The following is a 17,537-nucleotide window of genomic DNA, read 5'->3' as shown; positions in this document are numbered from 1 at the left end:
ACACATAAAGTGTAAGAAGATATTACTCTTTATGCAGATACATGTCTTACATTTAGAGGAAGTGGATTTTTTAGAAAAATACAATTTACCAAAAATTGGTGCAATAAAAAATAGAATATTTGAAAGAAATCAAATCTATAATCTTAAACCTTCTCATCAAAAAATCCTCCAGACTCAGAAGGCTTTGCCAGCAAATTCCACCAAATATTTAAGGAGGAATAACCCCAATCTTACAAGAAGTCTTTCAGAAAATAGAAAGAGGCAGCATCTCTCAACTCATTTTAGGAAACAAACGTAACCTTTATACTTAACCCTGATGAAGGAAAATGGAGAATCAGAGAAGGATAAAGAAGAGAAGAGGAGGAGGAAGAAAAACAGGACAAGGAAGATGATGATTAGAGGAGAATTTCACTCTTGAATCTTGAACATACATGCAACAACTCCCAACAAAACACTGGAAATCCAAATTCCGCAGTATATACAAAGGAAAATATATCACAGGTAACTTGGGTCTATGCTAGGAATGCAAGACTGCTATAGCATTCAAAAATCAGTGTAATTCACCTTATTAACAGGACAAAGGACACAAATCATACAATATAGACAAGCATATATAAAACAAATATTAAAAAAAAATTCAGGGACTTCCCTGGTGGTCCAGTGGTTAAGAATCCGCCTTCCAATGCAGGGGATGGGGGTTCAATCCCTGGTCAGGGAACTAAGATCCCACATGCCGCGGGGCAACTAAGTCTGCGTGCTGCAACTACTGAGCCCACGTGCCACAACTAGAGAGCCTGCATGCTGCCACTACAGAGCCCACATGCCACAGCTACAGAGCCCACGTGCTCTGGAGCTCACGCGCTGCAACTACTGAGCCCGCGGACGCTCTGGAGCCCACGTGCCACAACTAGAGAGAAGCCCATGCACCACAACAAAGAGCCCAGCTGCTGCAACGGAAGATCCTGCATGCCACAACTAAGACCTGACGCAGCCAAAATAAATAAATAAATAAGTATTTTTTAAAAATTCAATGGCTGTTTATGTTTTTAAAAAAATTCCTAGAACCCCTTCCATTTCCCTTTCGTGAACAATTTAGTCCTAAAGTCCTTACGTGGAGCAGAGCAAGGCAGGCAACCACGTCAGGGTGAAAAGCCTGAGAAGAATAAGGAGGGCGTCCCCACAGAGGGAAGGCCTGGTGTTGAGAGTGGGGTGAGGAGGGGATGACACGGGTGGCAGCACAGAAAGTCAGAGCCTGATGGGCTGAGCAGAGCGTCCCCACGGAGGCAGCCCAGTGCAGGGCATGGGAGCCCGGGGAAGGTGAGCAGGCTACCCATGTGTGGGGGCAGCCTGCCGTGAGAAGTCAGAGGCCCAACAAGGAGAGAAAGGCATCCCCACAGAGGGACTGGCAGCGGAACAAGATTTCTAAGTTGGCGTGAGGAGGTGGCCCAGCAAAAGAATACCAAGACCAAGAGGGGTATGGAAGGTACCTGCACAGTGAGGGGTGGGGACAGGCAGCCCTGCACGGAGCGCTGGAATGCAGGCACGGTGAGCATGGCTTCCTGTGGTGAGAGGCACAGCCAGGTGAGGCGGGCATCCACATAAGAGAGAGGACAGCAATGACGAGATTAATTACACATGGGGGTGGAGGGACCGATCAAAGAAGCATTTCCACCTTTGGATAAAGGAATTACAAATCTGGAAAGGGAGAAATCCAGAATGAACCCTGCTGTGTTGGACTGCAGTTGGAAGTACTGGTGTGAACATATATTAGCTCTGTCCACTCAGAAGGACTAGGAGTTGCAGCATCTCAAAAGCAATGAGCATACCTAGAACTTAGATCTTGGCTTCCAAAAACTTTTCTCCAATAAAAAGGACCAGATTACATATAGAATAGATAAACAACAAGGTCCTACTGTCTAGCACAGGGAACTATATTCAATATCCTGAGACAAACCAAAATGGAAAAGAATATTAAAAAAGAATGTATATATATGTATAGCTGAAGCACTTTGCTGTACAGCAGAAATTAACACAACATTGTAAATCAACTATACTACAAATAAAAAAAAAAAAAAAGAAGAACCAGGGCTCCTGGGAGAAACGGCTGATTCAAAGACTGAGGCAGGGAAAGCAGATGAACCTCAAACATCTCCTGTCAGAAAGCAAGGAAGTGCTCAAAGAATGATGGCGATATGCCAAAATGTCACAGGAACACACCTGAAGTAGATTCCATTGGCTAAATCTGGAATAATTGGAGCATCAAAATAAAAAATAGTAGTAACAGAAGGCGACTCATTCAATAAAATAAGAAACCATGAGTCTATGCCAACATAAGTAAATTAATAAATAAACTGAATGTCAGATGAGGATAGGACACACACATGGTTTCACAGGACCGCACCCACAAAAAACACTTGTTGATTACAAAAGGGAAACAGCAATTTCAGAGTGAAGAAGCCTGGCAGATATGACCTTAAGTGAGGAAATTAAAAATCATGAGTAATGGGACACATCAAAATTGTGCACCACTTAATGGTATCAAGTTCATGACAGTCAAGGGAGACCAAGAAGCCTTCCAGACTGGAGAACACTAGAGAGACACCCTAACCAAAGGCAACCCTTAACTCTCAAATGGACAACTACTGGGACAATTAGTGAAACTTAAATGGGTTCTAAGGATCAGATGGTAGCAATGCATCAAAGTTAATTTCCTGATTTGGATGGTTGTGTTGTAACTATACAGGAGAACATTGTTGTTTGAAAGAAAAACACCCTAGAATAATCGGGGGTAAGGGTCATTAGGTTGGCAATTTACTCTCAAATGGTTCAAGTAAAAAAGTTCTTTAGGGACTTCCCTGGTGGCGCAGTGGTTAAGAATCCACCTGCCAATGCAGGGAACATGGGTTCGAACCCTGGTCAGGGAAGATCTCACATGCCGCGGAGCAACTAAGCCCATGCGCCACAACTGCTGAGCCCGCACTCGAGAGCCTGCGAGCCACAACTACTGAACCCTCGTGCCACAACTACTGAAGTGCGCACGCCTAGAGCCCATGCTCCGCAACAAGAGAAGCCACCGCAGTGAGAAGCCCATGCACCGCAACAAAGAGTAGCCCCTGCTCTCCGCAACTAGAGAAAGCCCGCGTACAGCAACGAAGACCCAATGCAGTCAAAAATTTTTAAAATGTAAAAATAATGTTCTTTATACTATATTTGCAATTTTTTCAAAAGTTTGTTTCAAAATTAAAAAATAAAAACTCTTGGGCTTCCCTGGTGGCGCAGTGGTTGAGAGTCCGCCTGCCGATGCAGGGGACACGGGTTCGTGCCCCGGTCCAGGAAGATCCCACATGCCGCGGAGTGGCTGGGCCTGTGAGCCATGGCTGCTGAGCCTGCACGTCCGGAGCCTGTGCTCCGCAATGGGAGAGGCCACAACAGTGAGAGGCCTGCGTACCGAAAAAATAAAATAAAATAAAATAAAAATAAAAACTCTTAGAAAACTAAGATAAAAAAGAGAATTCCCTTAACCTGCTAAGCCAGTGCTTCTCAAAGCTGCTGCACAGACTGGAGCCAGTTCTCAAACAGTTACTGATGTGCGATGAGACAGGTACAGAAACCTTTACAACAATATTACAAATTTTATATCTTTTGAATCTAATAAAGAAGAATTTGGGCTTATAACTAAGATGTCTTTTTCTTTTTTTCTAGTAATTCATCTTTATTTTATCAAAGTATTTGTTTGCCATGGATTGGAAATTTTTTTAAAAACCGGTCCTTCCTCACAGATAGTTTGAGAAGTGTGTGATAAAGAGTATCTATTAACAACAAATGCTACTGCAAACACCATAGTAAAATGTTGAAGCTTTCCCCTGGGAACAAAACTAAATACTGTTACCACTCTTATTTCATATGGCACTAGAGGTCCTAGTCAGTGTAGAAAGGCAAGGAAAAAAAAGGTGTAAGAATTAAAAAAACAAACACACAAAAATACTCATGTGCAGAATGAGTATAAAGAAAATACAAAATAATTTTTTTCAGAGTCCCAACTACCCTCTTCCAACAACCTCCTGCTTTGTACCCATCCCTGTATATTAAGATAAAGACCAAAGCAAAAATATGATAGTGCCTTTGTCTCACTTAAATATCACTTTAGACCCTGTAACCATTGGACTTCTACGTGTGCTTTGGGCAGGGCCCTGTACATTTCAGATTTCAACTTAATCTGTCATCTAATTCATAAACTTTAACGAAAAGTAAGAGGCTACCCCTTTTCTTTTCTTGGATTTAGGCAGCTATCAAGTTCAGGCTTATAGTTCTAAACTGGAACTACAAGTTCTTTAAAGGCCTTGTATCTTTCATATTTCCCCATGGCAATCTGAATAGTATAGGCATCCAGCAAGTACTCAATAAATTCCTGTAGAATTGGTTTCAAAGCAGAAACCACTTTCTGCTTTGGAATCGTATTCACAGAATATATGAGCCGAAGATAGAGAAAGATAGGCAGACAGACTGGCAGGTAATATAAATACTAAATGAATAAAGAAAGCAAACATTTTTAAAAATAAAAAGTTTGCTGTAATGCCATCAGAGGGTAGTAATGGGAATAAGTTCAGAGTGACTATTTAGGGTCTCAGCTTCCCAGGCTGGCTCTATACTATGTGAGCTCATGGCTCCTTTACTAGGGAATAAGAGAAATGTCCACCTGTATTTGTAATGATTTGAGAAAGTCCAGACCAACTTTAAGAAACATGTAACCCAAAGGACCTAAGAGACTTTTTGCTGGTTTAGAATTATTTCTTACCAAGCATCCTTCCTCTCCACAAGGGTTCACTCATGAAGGTATCCAAAAGAGCCCTGAGATTTAAGTCTGATCCTGTCGCTGGGTATATGACCCAAGCTGTACCACCCTGCGTGAATTCTCAGGGTTTCAGGTACTATGCCAATCAAAGAACCTATGATCAGAGGTCTCCTCCATGTACAGGATTCTGTCCCATTCTTCTCTTCCAGTCCTAGAAAAGGTTCCCAGTTCCAACCCTGCCCCAACCGGCTGTGCAACTTTGGCAACATCCCTTAACTTCTTCCAGACTTCATTTCATCTTCTGTGCAACGAAGACATCGGGACTACATCTGAGGTCTCCTCTAGTTACTCCCCCTACCCGCCCCCCACACCCAAAAAGCACATTAAGATAAAAATAAATTAAAATATGAGAAACTGTGGCACTACTGCATCCACTCATGGTCTGCCTTCAAATTACTGTTTTACACAGAAATATATATCCACAGAGTTTTACAGAGGAATCTCCAACTGGCTCCTAGCAAAGTAAATGGTATTTTCATCATTGCTTCCAGGCTGCCAATTACGATGGAACATTTGGGAAAAGACTCAGCAGAATCAGTGACTGGCACACCTACTGAGTCAGCCATTAGCCATGCCCTGATCAGAGAAGAGACCAGCTCTTGATCTTTCATGTCCCTCTCCTTGTCAAGATTTAAATAAGCTTCCCCCACAAAAGAACCCAACAGTTTCTACTTAATAGCAAGATTCAGCCTAATGGAATAAGACAGATGGAACCAAACACCAAGTATCAGTGCTTGATGAGGAAACAGCAGGTAGACCCTGCTCCATGTCTGACATCTCCCCTTGTCCCTGACTATCACCACCACTGGAACAGAAAGTGCCCCGAAAAGGAGACTGGATGACCTGGGAATCAGTCCCAGCCCTGCTGGACCTGGCACCACAGACCCAGCCCTATTCCATGTCACTTTCCCCCTCACTCCCCATGCTTTAGACACACTGGCCCCCTTGACACCACCAAGCCCTTCACTCAGGGCTCTAGCCCATGCCGCTCCCTCAACCCGAAACACTCTTCCTCTTGCTACGCCATTCTTCACACAACTGGCTCCTGTATCCACTCCAGGTTCAGCTTAAAATGTTACCTCCTCAGGGAAGCTTTCCTGACCACACTATGCAGATGGGTTGCCTACACCACCCAGTGTTCTTTGCCATCACTGTATCTATTTATCTTTTTATTAGCCCTTATTACAACTGTAAGTAGTGCTTGTTTTCTGACTCACCCCCACAAGAGTATAACTTTGCCTGGGAGGGCAAGACTGCCTTTTCTACTTATTGGTACCTATTTGGCATCTAATACCAGTAGCTGGCACATAGTAAGTATTCATTATACGTTTGTTGAATGAATCAGCAACCATCAGGAGAGCTTCCTAGGCTTCAGTTTAGTCTCAGACCTCCAGGACCACAGTAGCTCACCTTGTACATAGGGCCCCATCTCTGGGTGCTCCCTGACCCGCAGATTATAGGTCTTTTTTTGATCAGACTGTTTCAGCAGATCCCGCACTCGTTCATTATAGATTTCCAGGAAGCTAGAGACATGTAGAAAAAGGCATATAATTAGATCTTGAAAAAATGTGGGAAAAACACCAAGCCAAGAATCAGAAGGTCCTAGTTCTAGTTCTAGCTCTGACAGTCTAAGACCTTGGTCACGCCAGCTTTCCCCCTTGAGTCTCGTTCTGCATGTGTACAATAGGGTTTTGAGCATTGGCTGTCATTACTCCACAGTTTCAGGTTTACAGTGTCAGTGCTGATTCAAGTTTAGCCTTCAAGAGGCTATTTCAGCCATGGGTTTAGGCTGCCACCAGCCTGTGCCTCGATCAGGCCCCCATAGCATAGAGTCTACAAGCATGTTTCTTGAAGTGGTTTTCAAATGTGATCTTTGAGCTCTATTATTCACTGAAGGCATCTCAAGGGCCATGCTGAGCAACACAGGAAGCTAAGTGAGAAGGGTCTGCTCCCCACCCCTAATTTAAGTAGCAGAATTCTCATTTTACCTGTCTTATACACTGGGATTCTGTTTAAGATATGCTGTCTCATTGGTATCTACTGGCATTTTATGCCTTTTTAAAATAATAACACAGCTACAATTCTTAATTAAAATCAGTAAATATTTTGTTAAATAAGAAAGCAGACTTCTCACAGAAAGGTCTTCCTCACTGGAACACAGATGCTTGCCTGTGGAGCCAGCAGTCAGAAAAAAAGGCTCCAGTTCAAAGCTGCTCTCTGCACACTCTTCTTATTAAATTTTTCTCCTTAATCTTCTCATATTTGGACACAGGAACTCCAGATATCTCTTAGAATAGTGGTTCCCAGATTTCATGGACAACAGAACACCTAACATACATGTATATGTTTATACACATAGAGGTTTGCAAATTTTTACTTTATAAACTTAAAAAATGTAAAAATAGTGTTCACAATCATTTAATTTTAAAAACATATAGTTGGGCTTCCCTGGTGGCACAGTGGTTAAGAATCCGCCTGCCAATACAGGGGACACGGGTTCAAGCCCTGGTCCGGGAAGATCCCACATGCCGCAGAGCAACTACTGAGCCTGTGCTCTAGAGCCCGCGAGCCACAACTACTGAAGCCTGCGCACCTAGAGCCCGTGCTCCGCAACGAGAAGCCACAGCAATGAGAAGCTCGTGCACTGCAATGAACAGTAGCCCCTGCTCGCTGCAACTAGAGAAAGACCGCACACAGCAACAAAGACCCAACGCAGCCAAAAATAAATAAATAAATAAATAAATTTATAAAAAACAAAACAGAAAAACCCCAGACAGACAGTTATTCTTTTTAGGGTAATGAAAATGTTATGTAATTAGATAGTGATGATGGTTGAACAACTTGTAAATATCAAAAAAAAAATCATTGAAATATATTCTTTAAAAGTGTGAATTTTATGGTATGTGAATTATGTCTCATGTTTTTTTTTTTTTTTTTTTTTTTGCGGTACGCGGGCCTCTGACCGCTGTGGCCTCTCCCGTTGTGGAGCACAGGCTCCGGACGCGCAGGCCCAGCGGCCATGGCCCACGGGCCCAGCCGTTCTGCGGCACGCGGGATCCTCCTGGACCGGGGCACGAACCCGCGTGCCCCGTATCGGCAGGCGGACTCTCAACCACTGCGCCACCAGGGAAGCCCTGTCTCATGTTTTTAAACAAGGACATTGAACACCAAAAACAAAAGCAAAAAAGAATACAGAGAATTAAGGGCAATTGGTAACCTTCCGCCAACATTTACAGTTCAGACTGGTTAAAACGTCACGTTGGGGTGACGTTCTATTCCTAGCACTAGTCTAGGAACTACAGTTTGGGAACTACTGACCTGGAGAACAACCCAGGAGGGGCTGGAACAGAAATCCCAAAAGCTAGTATGAAACTGTACAGAAAATAAAGGAAAGGAAACCAGCTAGCCAGGGGAAGCTGGTCCACAGGAGACGCCAGCTTGTCAAGCCTGAGGATAGGAACTAAGTTTCCTACAACCTAAAACCTAAGTAAGTTTTTCATCTTGTACTGCAAGATATTTCTGCTGTGGCTTTTCTCCATTCCTCTGGGCGACTATGTAAGTGGAGAGGACAGCTCTGGAGTAGAAACAGAAACACTTCAGGCCACAGAGACAGACAGGTTCTTACCTTACTTTTATTCTGCAGGAGGAAGGCAGTGGGGCACAGTTTTCCTCCCTGACAAAGAGACCCTGCACAAACCAGAGGATTGGAGTTTCACTGAAGGGAGTGTACAAAGAAGACCTACTTTGAGGGAATCCAATCAAAAGAGAGTCTATACCTCACATATCCGTGGTGTCAGCCCAACAGAGGCCTGGAGAACAGAAGAGAAGAAAGCATTACTGTTCACTCACGGTGATGCTCTCCCCCCAACACCCAGGGCCCACCCTCAGCAGGGATGGGCTCCTTGTGCTAGCCTCTTCACTTCAGGCAGTTTCCCCGGTGGTATGTGGAACACTCTATTTGCCAGTGCTCTCAGGAGACTCTCATGGGAGGAATGTACCAGATGAGAGGCAGATCACCGCCGTAAGAAGGAAGAGAGAAGAAGCTAGCAAACCCAGGTACATACTTTCATGCAGAGAAGGTTACATCCTTCTTGGATGAATTCACTTTACCGTGGTGGTCCCTCCCAGAACTCTATCTCCTAACCCTGCACACACAGGAGGACTAGAGTACATGGGTGTTCAAAACACACATTTAGAGAGAAGCGGCTTCTTTTTTCATCTTGGATCCAGTGCTAACTTATACTCAGGTTAAGGGCTTTACACCCCTGGGTTATTGGGAATTTTCTTCTTTTAATTTAAAATCTATAAAATCAGGCTAAACATGGACGTAGTAAGCAATGATCTGGGCCCACGGCAGCAGAGATAATCTTTCAGGAGGAACAACGTCCTAGAGAATGTCCCTGTGTGGTGTTATTTGTCACCTGCCCTACCAGTTCATCTCACCAGGGTACTTCTAAGCCTAAAACAAAGAGGTATTCTTAAGGAACTCTACCCTCCCAATTTTCCATGATAAAGGAAGGCTCTCATAAGTCCTACACACTTTTGAAAGCTCCCATCCCAGTAGCTGGTTCTCCTGCTTCTTTCTGAACACTCAGATCGAACACACACACAGCCCCATATCCACATGGCCTTAGCCAGCACTTAACACTCAGTCTGGGACTTGTCTACACCAAAGGTGTTAAAAAGCTACAGGTGATGAACTTGGAAATGATATGAGAAATTCAGAAGAACTGACAAGGTCTGTGTCATCAAAGGGAATTGTAAAATTCTAAGATTCTTCAGGGTGTAATAAAGAGAGGCTAAATTATTCAAAGTTTACCTTTCAATTAAAGTGCTGAGAAACATTCTTTTTTTTTAACTTTTTATTTTATAAAAAGTTATATAGCAGATTAACAATATTGTGTGAGTTCCAGGTGTACAGCAGAGTGATTCAGTTATAGATATACATGTATCTATTCTTTTTCAAATTCTTTTCCCATTTAGGTTGTTACATAATACTGAGCAGAGTTCCCTGTGCTATACAGTAGGTCCTTGTTGGTTATCCATTTTAAATATAGCACTGTGTACATGTCAATCCCAAACTCCCTAACTATCCCTCACCCCACCCTTGCCCCCTGGTAACCATAAATTTGTTCTCTAAGTCTGTGAGTCTGAAGAAACGCATTCTTAATATAGAATAGGACCCATTAAATCTTACTGAAGTTGACTGACTATGAAACTCACATCCTCTCTCAGTGGCAAGGACAATGCAAGATTCAGGCTTCCTGTGGCTTTAGGAAGATACTGCATTCCAATCCCAATACTCACTGGGGTGCCCAGCATGGTGTATGTCTTCCCAGAGCCTGTCTGCCCATAGGCAAAAAGGCATATGTTGTAGCCTTTGGCAGCTCCAGACAGTACTTCAGTCCCCAAATCCTGGAACACCTATAACAATAAAAATAGAGAGCATGTCACTCTGGTCCTTCTTCCCACAGCAGCTTGTAAATTATTTTTTAAGCTAAAATAATATAAAATGTTTCAAACATCCATGACTATAAATTCCCCACTGTTTTATGAGAATCAATTCAGTTTCAAAAAAAGATTGCTGACTGCCACCACTTCTGAGCAGAAGATGGCTGTGCCTCCCACATATGCTGATCTTGGCAAATCTGCCAGGGATGTCTTCACCAAGGGCTATGGATTTGGCTTAATAAAACTTGATTTGAAAACAAAATCTGAGAATGGACTGGAACTTACAGGTTCAGCCAACACCGAGACCACCAAAGTGACGGGCAGTCTGGAAAGCAAGTACAGATGGACCAAATATGGTCTAACGTTTACGCAGAAATGGAACACTGACAACACACTACGCACGGAGATTACCGTGGAAGATCAGCTTGCACGTGGCCTGAAGCTGACCTTCGATTCATCCTTCTCACCAAACACTGGGGGAAAAAAATGCTAAAATCAAGACAGGGTACAAGTGGGAACATATCAACCTGGGTTGTGATGTCGATTTCAACATTGCTGGGCCTTCCATCCGGGGTGCTCTGGTGCTGCGTTATGAGGGCTGGCTGGCTGGCTACCAGGTGAATTTTGAGACCGCAAAGTCTTGAGTTGACCCAGAGCAACTTTGCGGTTAGCTACAAGACGGATGAGTTCCAGCTTCACACTAATGTAAATGATGGGACAGGGTCTGGCGGCTCCATTTTTCAGAAAGTGAACAAGTTGGAGACTGCTGTTAATCTGGCCTGGACAGCAGGAAACAGTAACACTCACTTCGGAATAACAGCAAAGTGCCAGATCGACCCTGATGCCTGCTTCTTGGCTAAAGTGAATAGCTCCAGCCTGACAGGGTTAGGATATATTCAGACCCTAAAGCCAGGTATCAAACTGACACTGTCAGTTCTGCTGGATGGCAAGAATGTCAACGCTGGTGGCCACAAGCTTGGTCTAGGACTGGAGTTTCAAGCATTAATGAATACTGTACAATCGTTTAATTTTAAACTATTTTGCAGCATAGCTACCTTCAGAATTTAGCGTACCTTTTAATGTTGTATGTCTGGGATGAAAGTATCGCTAAGTATCATGTTAGACTTCCAGGTTAAAGATGATTCAGCTTTAGGGTGTTACCCTTGCAGAGGTACAGAAGAAACCCAATTTCAAAAAAGGTCCTTTCAGCTGCAGACTTGAGGGGAAGCTTGCTGGCCCCTCTAGAGATGTCAGGTTTCTTTTTTACCTAGAAATGGCTGCAAGTGGAAGTTGATAATTTGCAGGCACTTTGTAATTTGTAAATTCGTATTGAGTAAATGAATGAAATTGTGACTTCCTGAGAATTGAACCTTGGTTTCCTACCCTGATTGAGGAGAGACTCTTTGATGGTATATACAAACTCATCTGAAGGGGACTTTTTTAGGCAGGGACTTTTTCCACCGCAATCCATCACCTCTTTTACACCAAAAAGTAGTCTGCGGGGCGTGGTTGCTGTTTCTTTTGTGCCATTTTGGGGGGGAGAAGGCGGATGTGATGAAGCCAATAATTCAGGACTTAATTGTGTTTTTTCTCATGTTGTGTTTTTTCGCCCTTGCACCAGAGTATGAAATAGCTTCTAAAGAGCTCCAGCTGCAAGCTGGGAAGAGTCTCTGTAACCACATGGGGACAACACTCAGAATCTAAACTGAACTTCTGTTGTATTCTCGCCACTCAGTTTATTTTTTAGCAGTTTAATGGGTACGTTTTAGAGTCTTCCATTTTGTATGGAATTAGTTCCTCCCCTTCAAATGCTATAATTAACATCACTTAAAAATAAAACTTGAATAAAATACTGAAACCTTAAAAAAAAAAAGAAGATTGCTAAGGAAAATTCATTCATTCAGTTAGTCAGTCAAATATTTTTCAAAGTGCTTACTATATGCCGGACCCAAGGCTAGACATTAAAGACACAAAATTGATATATATGGTCCCTAACCTTAAGGCAAAAAGAGTCTGGGGGAAAGGCAAAGACACGCAAGCAAATTAGTAAAGAAAAACCATGTACATTAATTCTTTTTCCTTCCCATTACCAAAAAAAAAAAAAAAAAAAGTTTAATATGGTTAATCAGGTAAAGCTACAATGAAATACTGCGCAGTAACAATTCACACAAATTCAGGGTCTCAAGACACCACACTGAGAATCAGTTAAGCCCAGAAGTTAAGGAGGTGTTTTCCCTATGGGGCCCTTTTCTACATGCTGCCTCTTCAGACTGATCCTAACAGCTGACTGCTTCCACTGTCACTCATCTCTGTAGTGGTCAGCTTTAATGAATCAGAAACAGCCAGAGGTCCTCCTATGAAAACCCCTATACTTTGTGTAGTGTCTGAAAGTCCTGTTGGACTCTGTCAGGCAGACCCCAGGCTCAGGACAAAACAGCCTGGCTTATGGGGAAGGCATAGCTTCCAGCTGAATCAGTCCTCAGCAGAATGCCACAGAGACATCTACATACACAGCTGGTATGGTGGGCATTTACCCTCTGTATTGCTGCTACTCAGCATCCAAATACTCTTCCTATCTGCGGGGGGAACCTGATTGTGTCAGTCTTGGTTGGAAGCAGGGCCCAACCCTCCCTGACGGAAGCCAAATAGTCCAGGAAACCGTCTCCACCTCCTGGTGGCTAGAACACGAACATGTGAAATGAGGCCCGCCAACTAGGTGCTTGCACTTGAATTTTCACAGAATGACACAAAAACAAAGGAATAAATTCTCCTTGTTGGCATCGAGAGTCCATCAGTACTACATCCTGAACACACAAGTGCCAAGTGTGGTGCTCAAATCAGACTATTCTGTGATACGGCTTTGCCTGGCTTCCCTGCTACCTAGGGCCCCATGGTTTCCTGCTCATTTTTCTACTTTCCCTTAAATTCTGTGAATCTCCTGATACGGTTCCAAATTGGTTCCAAATTGGAATACTGTTCTTATGGTTCATAGCTGTGGGACCATACAATTGTATGGTCCCACAAAATTTTACTTAAAATTTGTAAGCCTCTGTTTCTTTCCCAGTAAAGTGGATATTTTGTAACTATATCACAGGTTTGTTGTGAAGATTAAGTGAGATAACACACGTAACTAGGGACCACGGGAACGAAGATAGCAGTTGCTGACCTAAGACTATACTACCCTATTGTGTTTTAGCAGCTATAGTTATGCTTCTTGACCAATGAACTATTTTTGTTTTGTTTGTTTTTTAGTGCTTCTAATATTAGGCATAGGGCCAAAATAACCCAGGGAGTGGTAAAAGATTTGGACCTTGGACCATTCCCACCCCCTTCCCCAATCTCCCTCCCAGCTCTGTACTCGCCATTCATTCACCTCTATATTAGCAAAACTGAAAATTGGGCAGAGTTCTCTTTGCCTCCTGACATCTGTCTTGGTAAAATTCCCAGGGACTGAAGGAAGGAGAGGTTATTTCTCTTCACCAGACCACTTGAGTTGGCTGCTACCCATTTACTAGTTGGAAATGTTCCCCAAAACTCAACCTTTCTTTCTAGTGCTCCAGAAGAAAGTGGAAACAGAGGTGCAGACAGAGCAAGGCCACATCTAGTGAAAGTGTTATTTCTTCCCACCACTCGCACAGCAGAGCAGAATGAGCTCAGTGGATTGTAAAGGAAGACAGCAGAATGTTACTCCGCCCATGTCTTTATCCAAATTCAAATAATCACCTGGAGGTTTTATGAAAAACATCTTTGGAGATACCATTTTCACTCAACAGTAAAAGATGTGAACAAGAAAAACTAGTAGGCTCCAAACGTGGAACTGGTAGAAAGTTCAGATTCCATTCTTCAAGAACTGTGAGGCTTAGCTCATCATAAATTCTAGCAAAAACCACAGCCCTAAATAGAGCACAACAGAGCCAGATGACACCGTGGTTCACTCTGACTATGGTATTATAATGAAGCAGATGGAAACAGCTCAATAAGAATACCAAGAACAGCTTGAAGGCTAAAATAAATCACCAAAAGGCAATCTGAAGCTAGAGGGTCCAGTTCAGGAGGAGAGATGAGCAGTGTAACTTTATTTTTTCTGGAATATAAACAGAAGAAAGCATTCAACAGACAGGTTAATTTTATGTGACACAGCACTTCCAGTCTTTTTAAGGATGTGCTAAATAGGGGATAGTCCACTGGATGCTTCTGTACTGGGACTCAACACCTGAAGCCCAAACCAAAATCCCTAGCAATACTCATTTCCTAAGGGCAACTGAAACTAGGAACCAAAATTTTTGATGTTCAACATCATATGTCATTAGGGTTGCAAATTAAAACAAGGAGATACCAGACACACCTGTTAGAATGGCCAAAATCCAACACACTGACAACACCAAATGCTGACAAGCATATGGAGCAATAGGAAATCTCATTCATTGTTGATGGGAATGCAGAATGGTACAGACACTTTGGAAGACGTTTTGCCAGTTTTTTGTGTTTTTATTTATAAAATAAAAATATTATTCTTTTTTCTTTTAACATCTTAATTGGAGTAAAATTGCTTTACAATGGTGTGTTAGTTTCTGCTTTATAACAAAGTGAATCATTTATACATATACATATGTTCCCATATCTCCTCCCTCTTGCGTCTCCCTCCCACCCTCCCTTTCCCACCCCTCTAAGTGGTCACAAAGCACCGAGCTGATCTCCCTGTGCTATGCGGCTGCTTCCCACTAGCTATCTATTTTACATTTGGTAGTGTAATAATGTCCATGCCACTCTCTCACTTCATCTCAGCTTACCCTTCCCCCTCCTCCCCATGTCCTCAAGGCCATTCTCTACATCTGCGTCTTTATTCCTGTCCTGCGCCTAGGTTCTTCAGAACCATTTTTTTTTTTTAGATTCCATATATATGTGTTAGCATACAGCATTTGTTTTTCTCTTTCTGTCTTACTTCACTCTGTATGACAGACTCTAGGTCCATCCACCTCACTACAAATAACTCAATTTCACTACAAATAACTCTTTTTATGGCTGAGTAATATTCCATTTAAACATATCATTCTTAACATACAATGTGGCAAGCATGCTCCTTGGTATTTACCCAAAGGGGCTGAAAACATATCCACACAAAAAGCTGCACATAGATGTTTACAGAAGCTTTATTCATAATTGCCAAAACTTGGAAGCAACCAAGGTGTCCTTCAACAGGTGAATGTGTAAACTGTGGTACATCCAGATGACAGGATATTACTCAGTGCTAAAAAGAAATGAGCTATCATGCCATGAAAAAACATGGAGGAAACTTAAATGCACATTGCTAAGTGAAAGAAGCCAATCTGAAAAGGCTACTTACTGTATGATTCCAACTATATGAATTTCTGGAAAACGTAAAACTATGGAGACAGTAAAAACATCAGTGATTGGGTGGAGTTGGGGGAAGAACAGATGACAGGTGGAGTGCACACGATTTTTAGGGCACTGAAACTACTCTCTATGATACTATAATGGTGTACACATGTCATTATACATTTGTCAAACCCAAGAATGAACAAAACCAAAACTGAACCCTAATATAAACTATGGACATTAGATGATATATCAGTCAATGTAGGTTCACCACCTGCAACGAATGTACCACAATAGTGTGCAATGTTGATAGTTTCGGGGCAGGAGGTATATGGGATCTCTCTGCACTTTGTGCTCAACTCTTCTGTAAACCTAAAACTACTCTAACAAATAAAGTCTATTTTTTAAAAAGAAGATCCACAAGATAAATCTCAAGGAATGGACTTTCCTGATATCAGCGACATTTAGCAGACAAACCCTTCTCAAAAGCAATTAGAATCAACTATGTCTCTGGAGATTTCATGATGACTGTTTAAGGTCCAAGAATAATGGTTGCGCTGTATTTTCCTATAGGAACTTTTCACTGATAGATTTTTTGTTTGTTTGTTTGCTTGTTTTTGGTAGCTCTGTAGTTCTTTCTATTATATACTGTGTTCTCTGAGCCCCAAGTAGACTCATAACAACAACAACAAAAACTGTGATTTCCATTTAGGATGAAAAAGGGTTCAAAATGATGAAATAAATATTGATTTCAAATACAGGTATCAGAAATTGTTGGAACTTCCCTGGTGGTCCAGTGGGTAAGACTCCATGCTCCTAATGCAGGGGCCTCAAGTTCGATCCCTGGTCAGGGAACTAGATCCCACAAGCATGCCGCGTGCCGCAGCTAAAAAAGATACCACATCCCGCAATGAAGACCCCGCGTACTGCAACTAAGACCTGAAGCAGCCTAAATAAATAACTACTAAAAAAATTATTGATAAGTGAGAAGTAAAAGGGACATTTCAAGGAGGGAAAAATGTTAGTTAAAAATAAATCTATAAAAGTATGAGATTAGATCACTCCCTAACACCATACACAAAAATAAGCTCAAAATGGATTTAAGACCTAAATGTAAGGCCAGAAACTATCAAACTCTTAGAGGAAAACATAGGCGGAACACTCTATGACATAAATGACAGCAAGATCCTTTTTGACCCACCTCCTAGAGAAATGGAAATAAAAACAAAAATAAACAAATGGGACCTAATGAAACTTAAAAGCTTTTGCATAGCAAAGGAAACCATAAACAAGACCAAAAGACAACCCTCAGAATGGGAGAAAATATTTGCAAATGAAGCAACTGACAAAGGATTCATCTCCAAAATTTATAAGCAGCTTATGCAGCTCAATAACAAAAAAACAAACAACCCAATCCAAAAATGGGCAGAAGACCTAAATAGACATTTCTACAATGAAGATATACAGACTGCCAACAAACACATGAAAGAATGCTCAACACCATTAATCATTAGAGAAATGCAAATCAATACTGCAGTGAGATATCATCTCACACCGGACAGAATGGCCATCATCAAAAAATCTAGAAACAATAAATGCTGGAGAGGGTGTGGAGAAAAGGGAACCCTCTTGCACTGTTGGTGGGAATGTAACTTGATACAGCCACTGTGGAGAACAGTATGGAGGTTCCTTAAAAAACTACAAATAGAACTACCATATGACCCAGCAATCTCACTACTGGGCATATACCCTGAGAAAACCATAATTCAAAAAGAGTCATGTACCAAAATGTTCATTGCAGCTCTATTTACAGTAGCCCGGAGATGGAACCAACCTAAGTGTCCATCATCGGATGAATGGATAAAGAAGATGTGGCACATATATACAATGGAATATT

The 17,537-nt window shown here is 42.1% G+C and overlaps 1 protein-coding gene and 1 pseudogene across 8 annotated transcripts in view; one reads left to right on the top strand and one right to left on the bottom strand.

Moving 5' to 3' along the window:
• Nucleotides 1-17,537, bottom strand: part of STARD9 (StAR related lipid transfer domain containing 9) — a 127,801-nt gene that overhangs the window by 55,946 nt on the left and 54,318 nt on the right. For all 8 annotated transcript variants that reach the window (XM_027084047.1, XM_027084052.1, XM_027084049.1 and 5 more), the window contains exons 4-7: nt 10,160-10,276; nt 8,629-8,661; nt 8,478-8,539; nt 6,263-6,375 (exon numbers count right to left, since the gene is read on the bottom strand). In XM_027084047.1, coding sequence (XP_026939848.1) covers nt 6,263-6,375; nt 8,478-8,539; nt 8,629-8,661; nt 10,160-10,276 — 325 coding nt within the window. The remainder of the gene's footprint in view (nt 1-6,262; nt 6,376-8,477; nt 8,540-8,628; nt 8,662-10,159; nt 10,277-17,537) is intronic.
• On the top strand, nt 10,446-11,656 carry LOC113608076 (voltage-dependent anion-selective channel protein 1 pseudogene; annotated as a pseudogene).

This window comes from Aethalodelphis obliquidens, unplaced genomic scaffold (genome assembly GCF_003676395.1).
Source record: "Aethalodelphis obliquidens isolate GAN/ISIS:26980383/991018 unplaced genomic scaffold, ASM367639v1 scaffold51, whole genome shotgun sequence".
NCBI lineage: Eukaryota > Metazoa > Chordata > Mammalia > Artiodactyla > Delphinidae > Aethalodelphis > Aethalodelphis obliquidens.
Note: the sequence above shows the minus strand (reverse complement) of the source record. Positions and strands in the feature narration are given on the sequence as shown.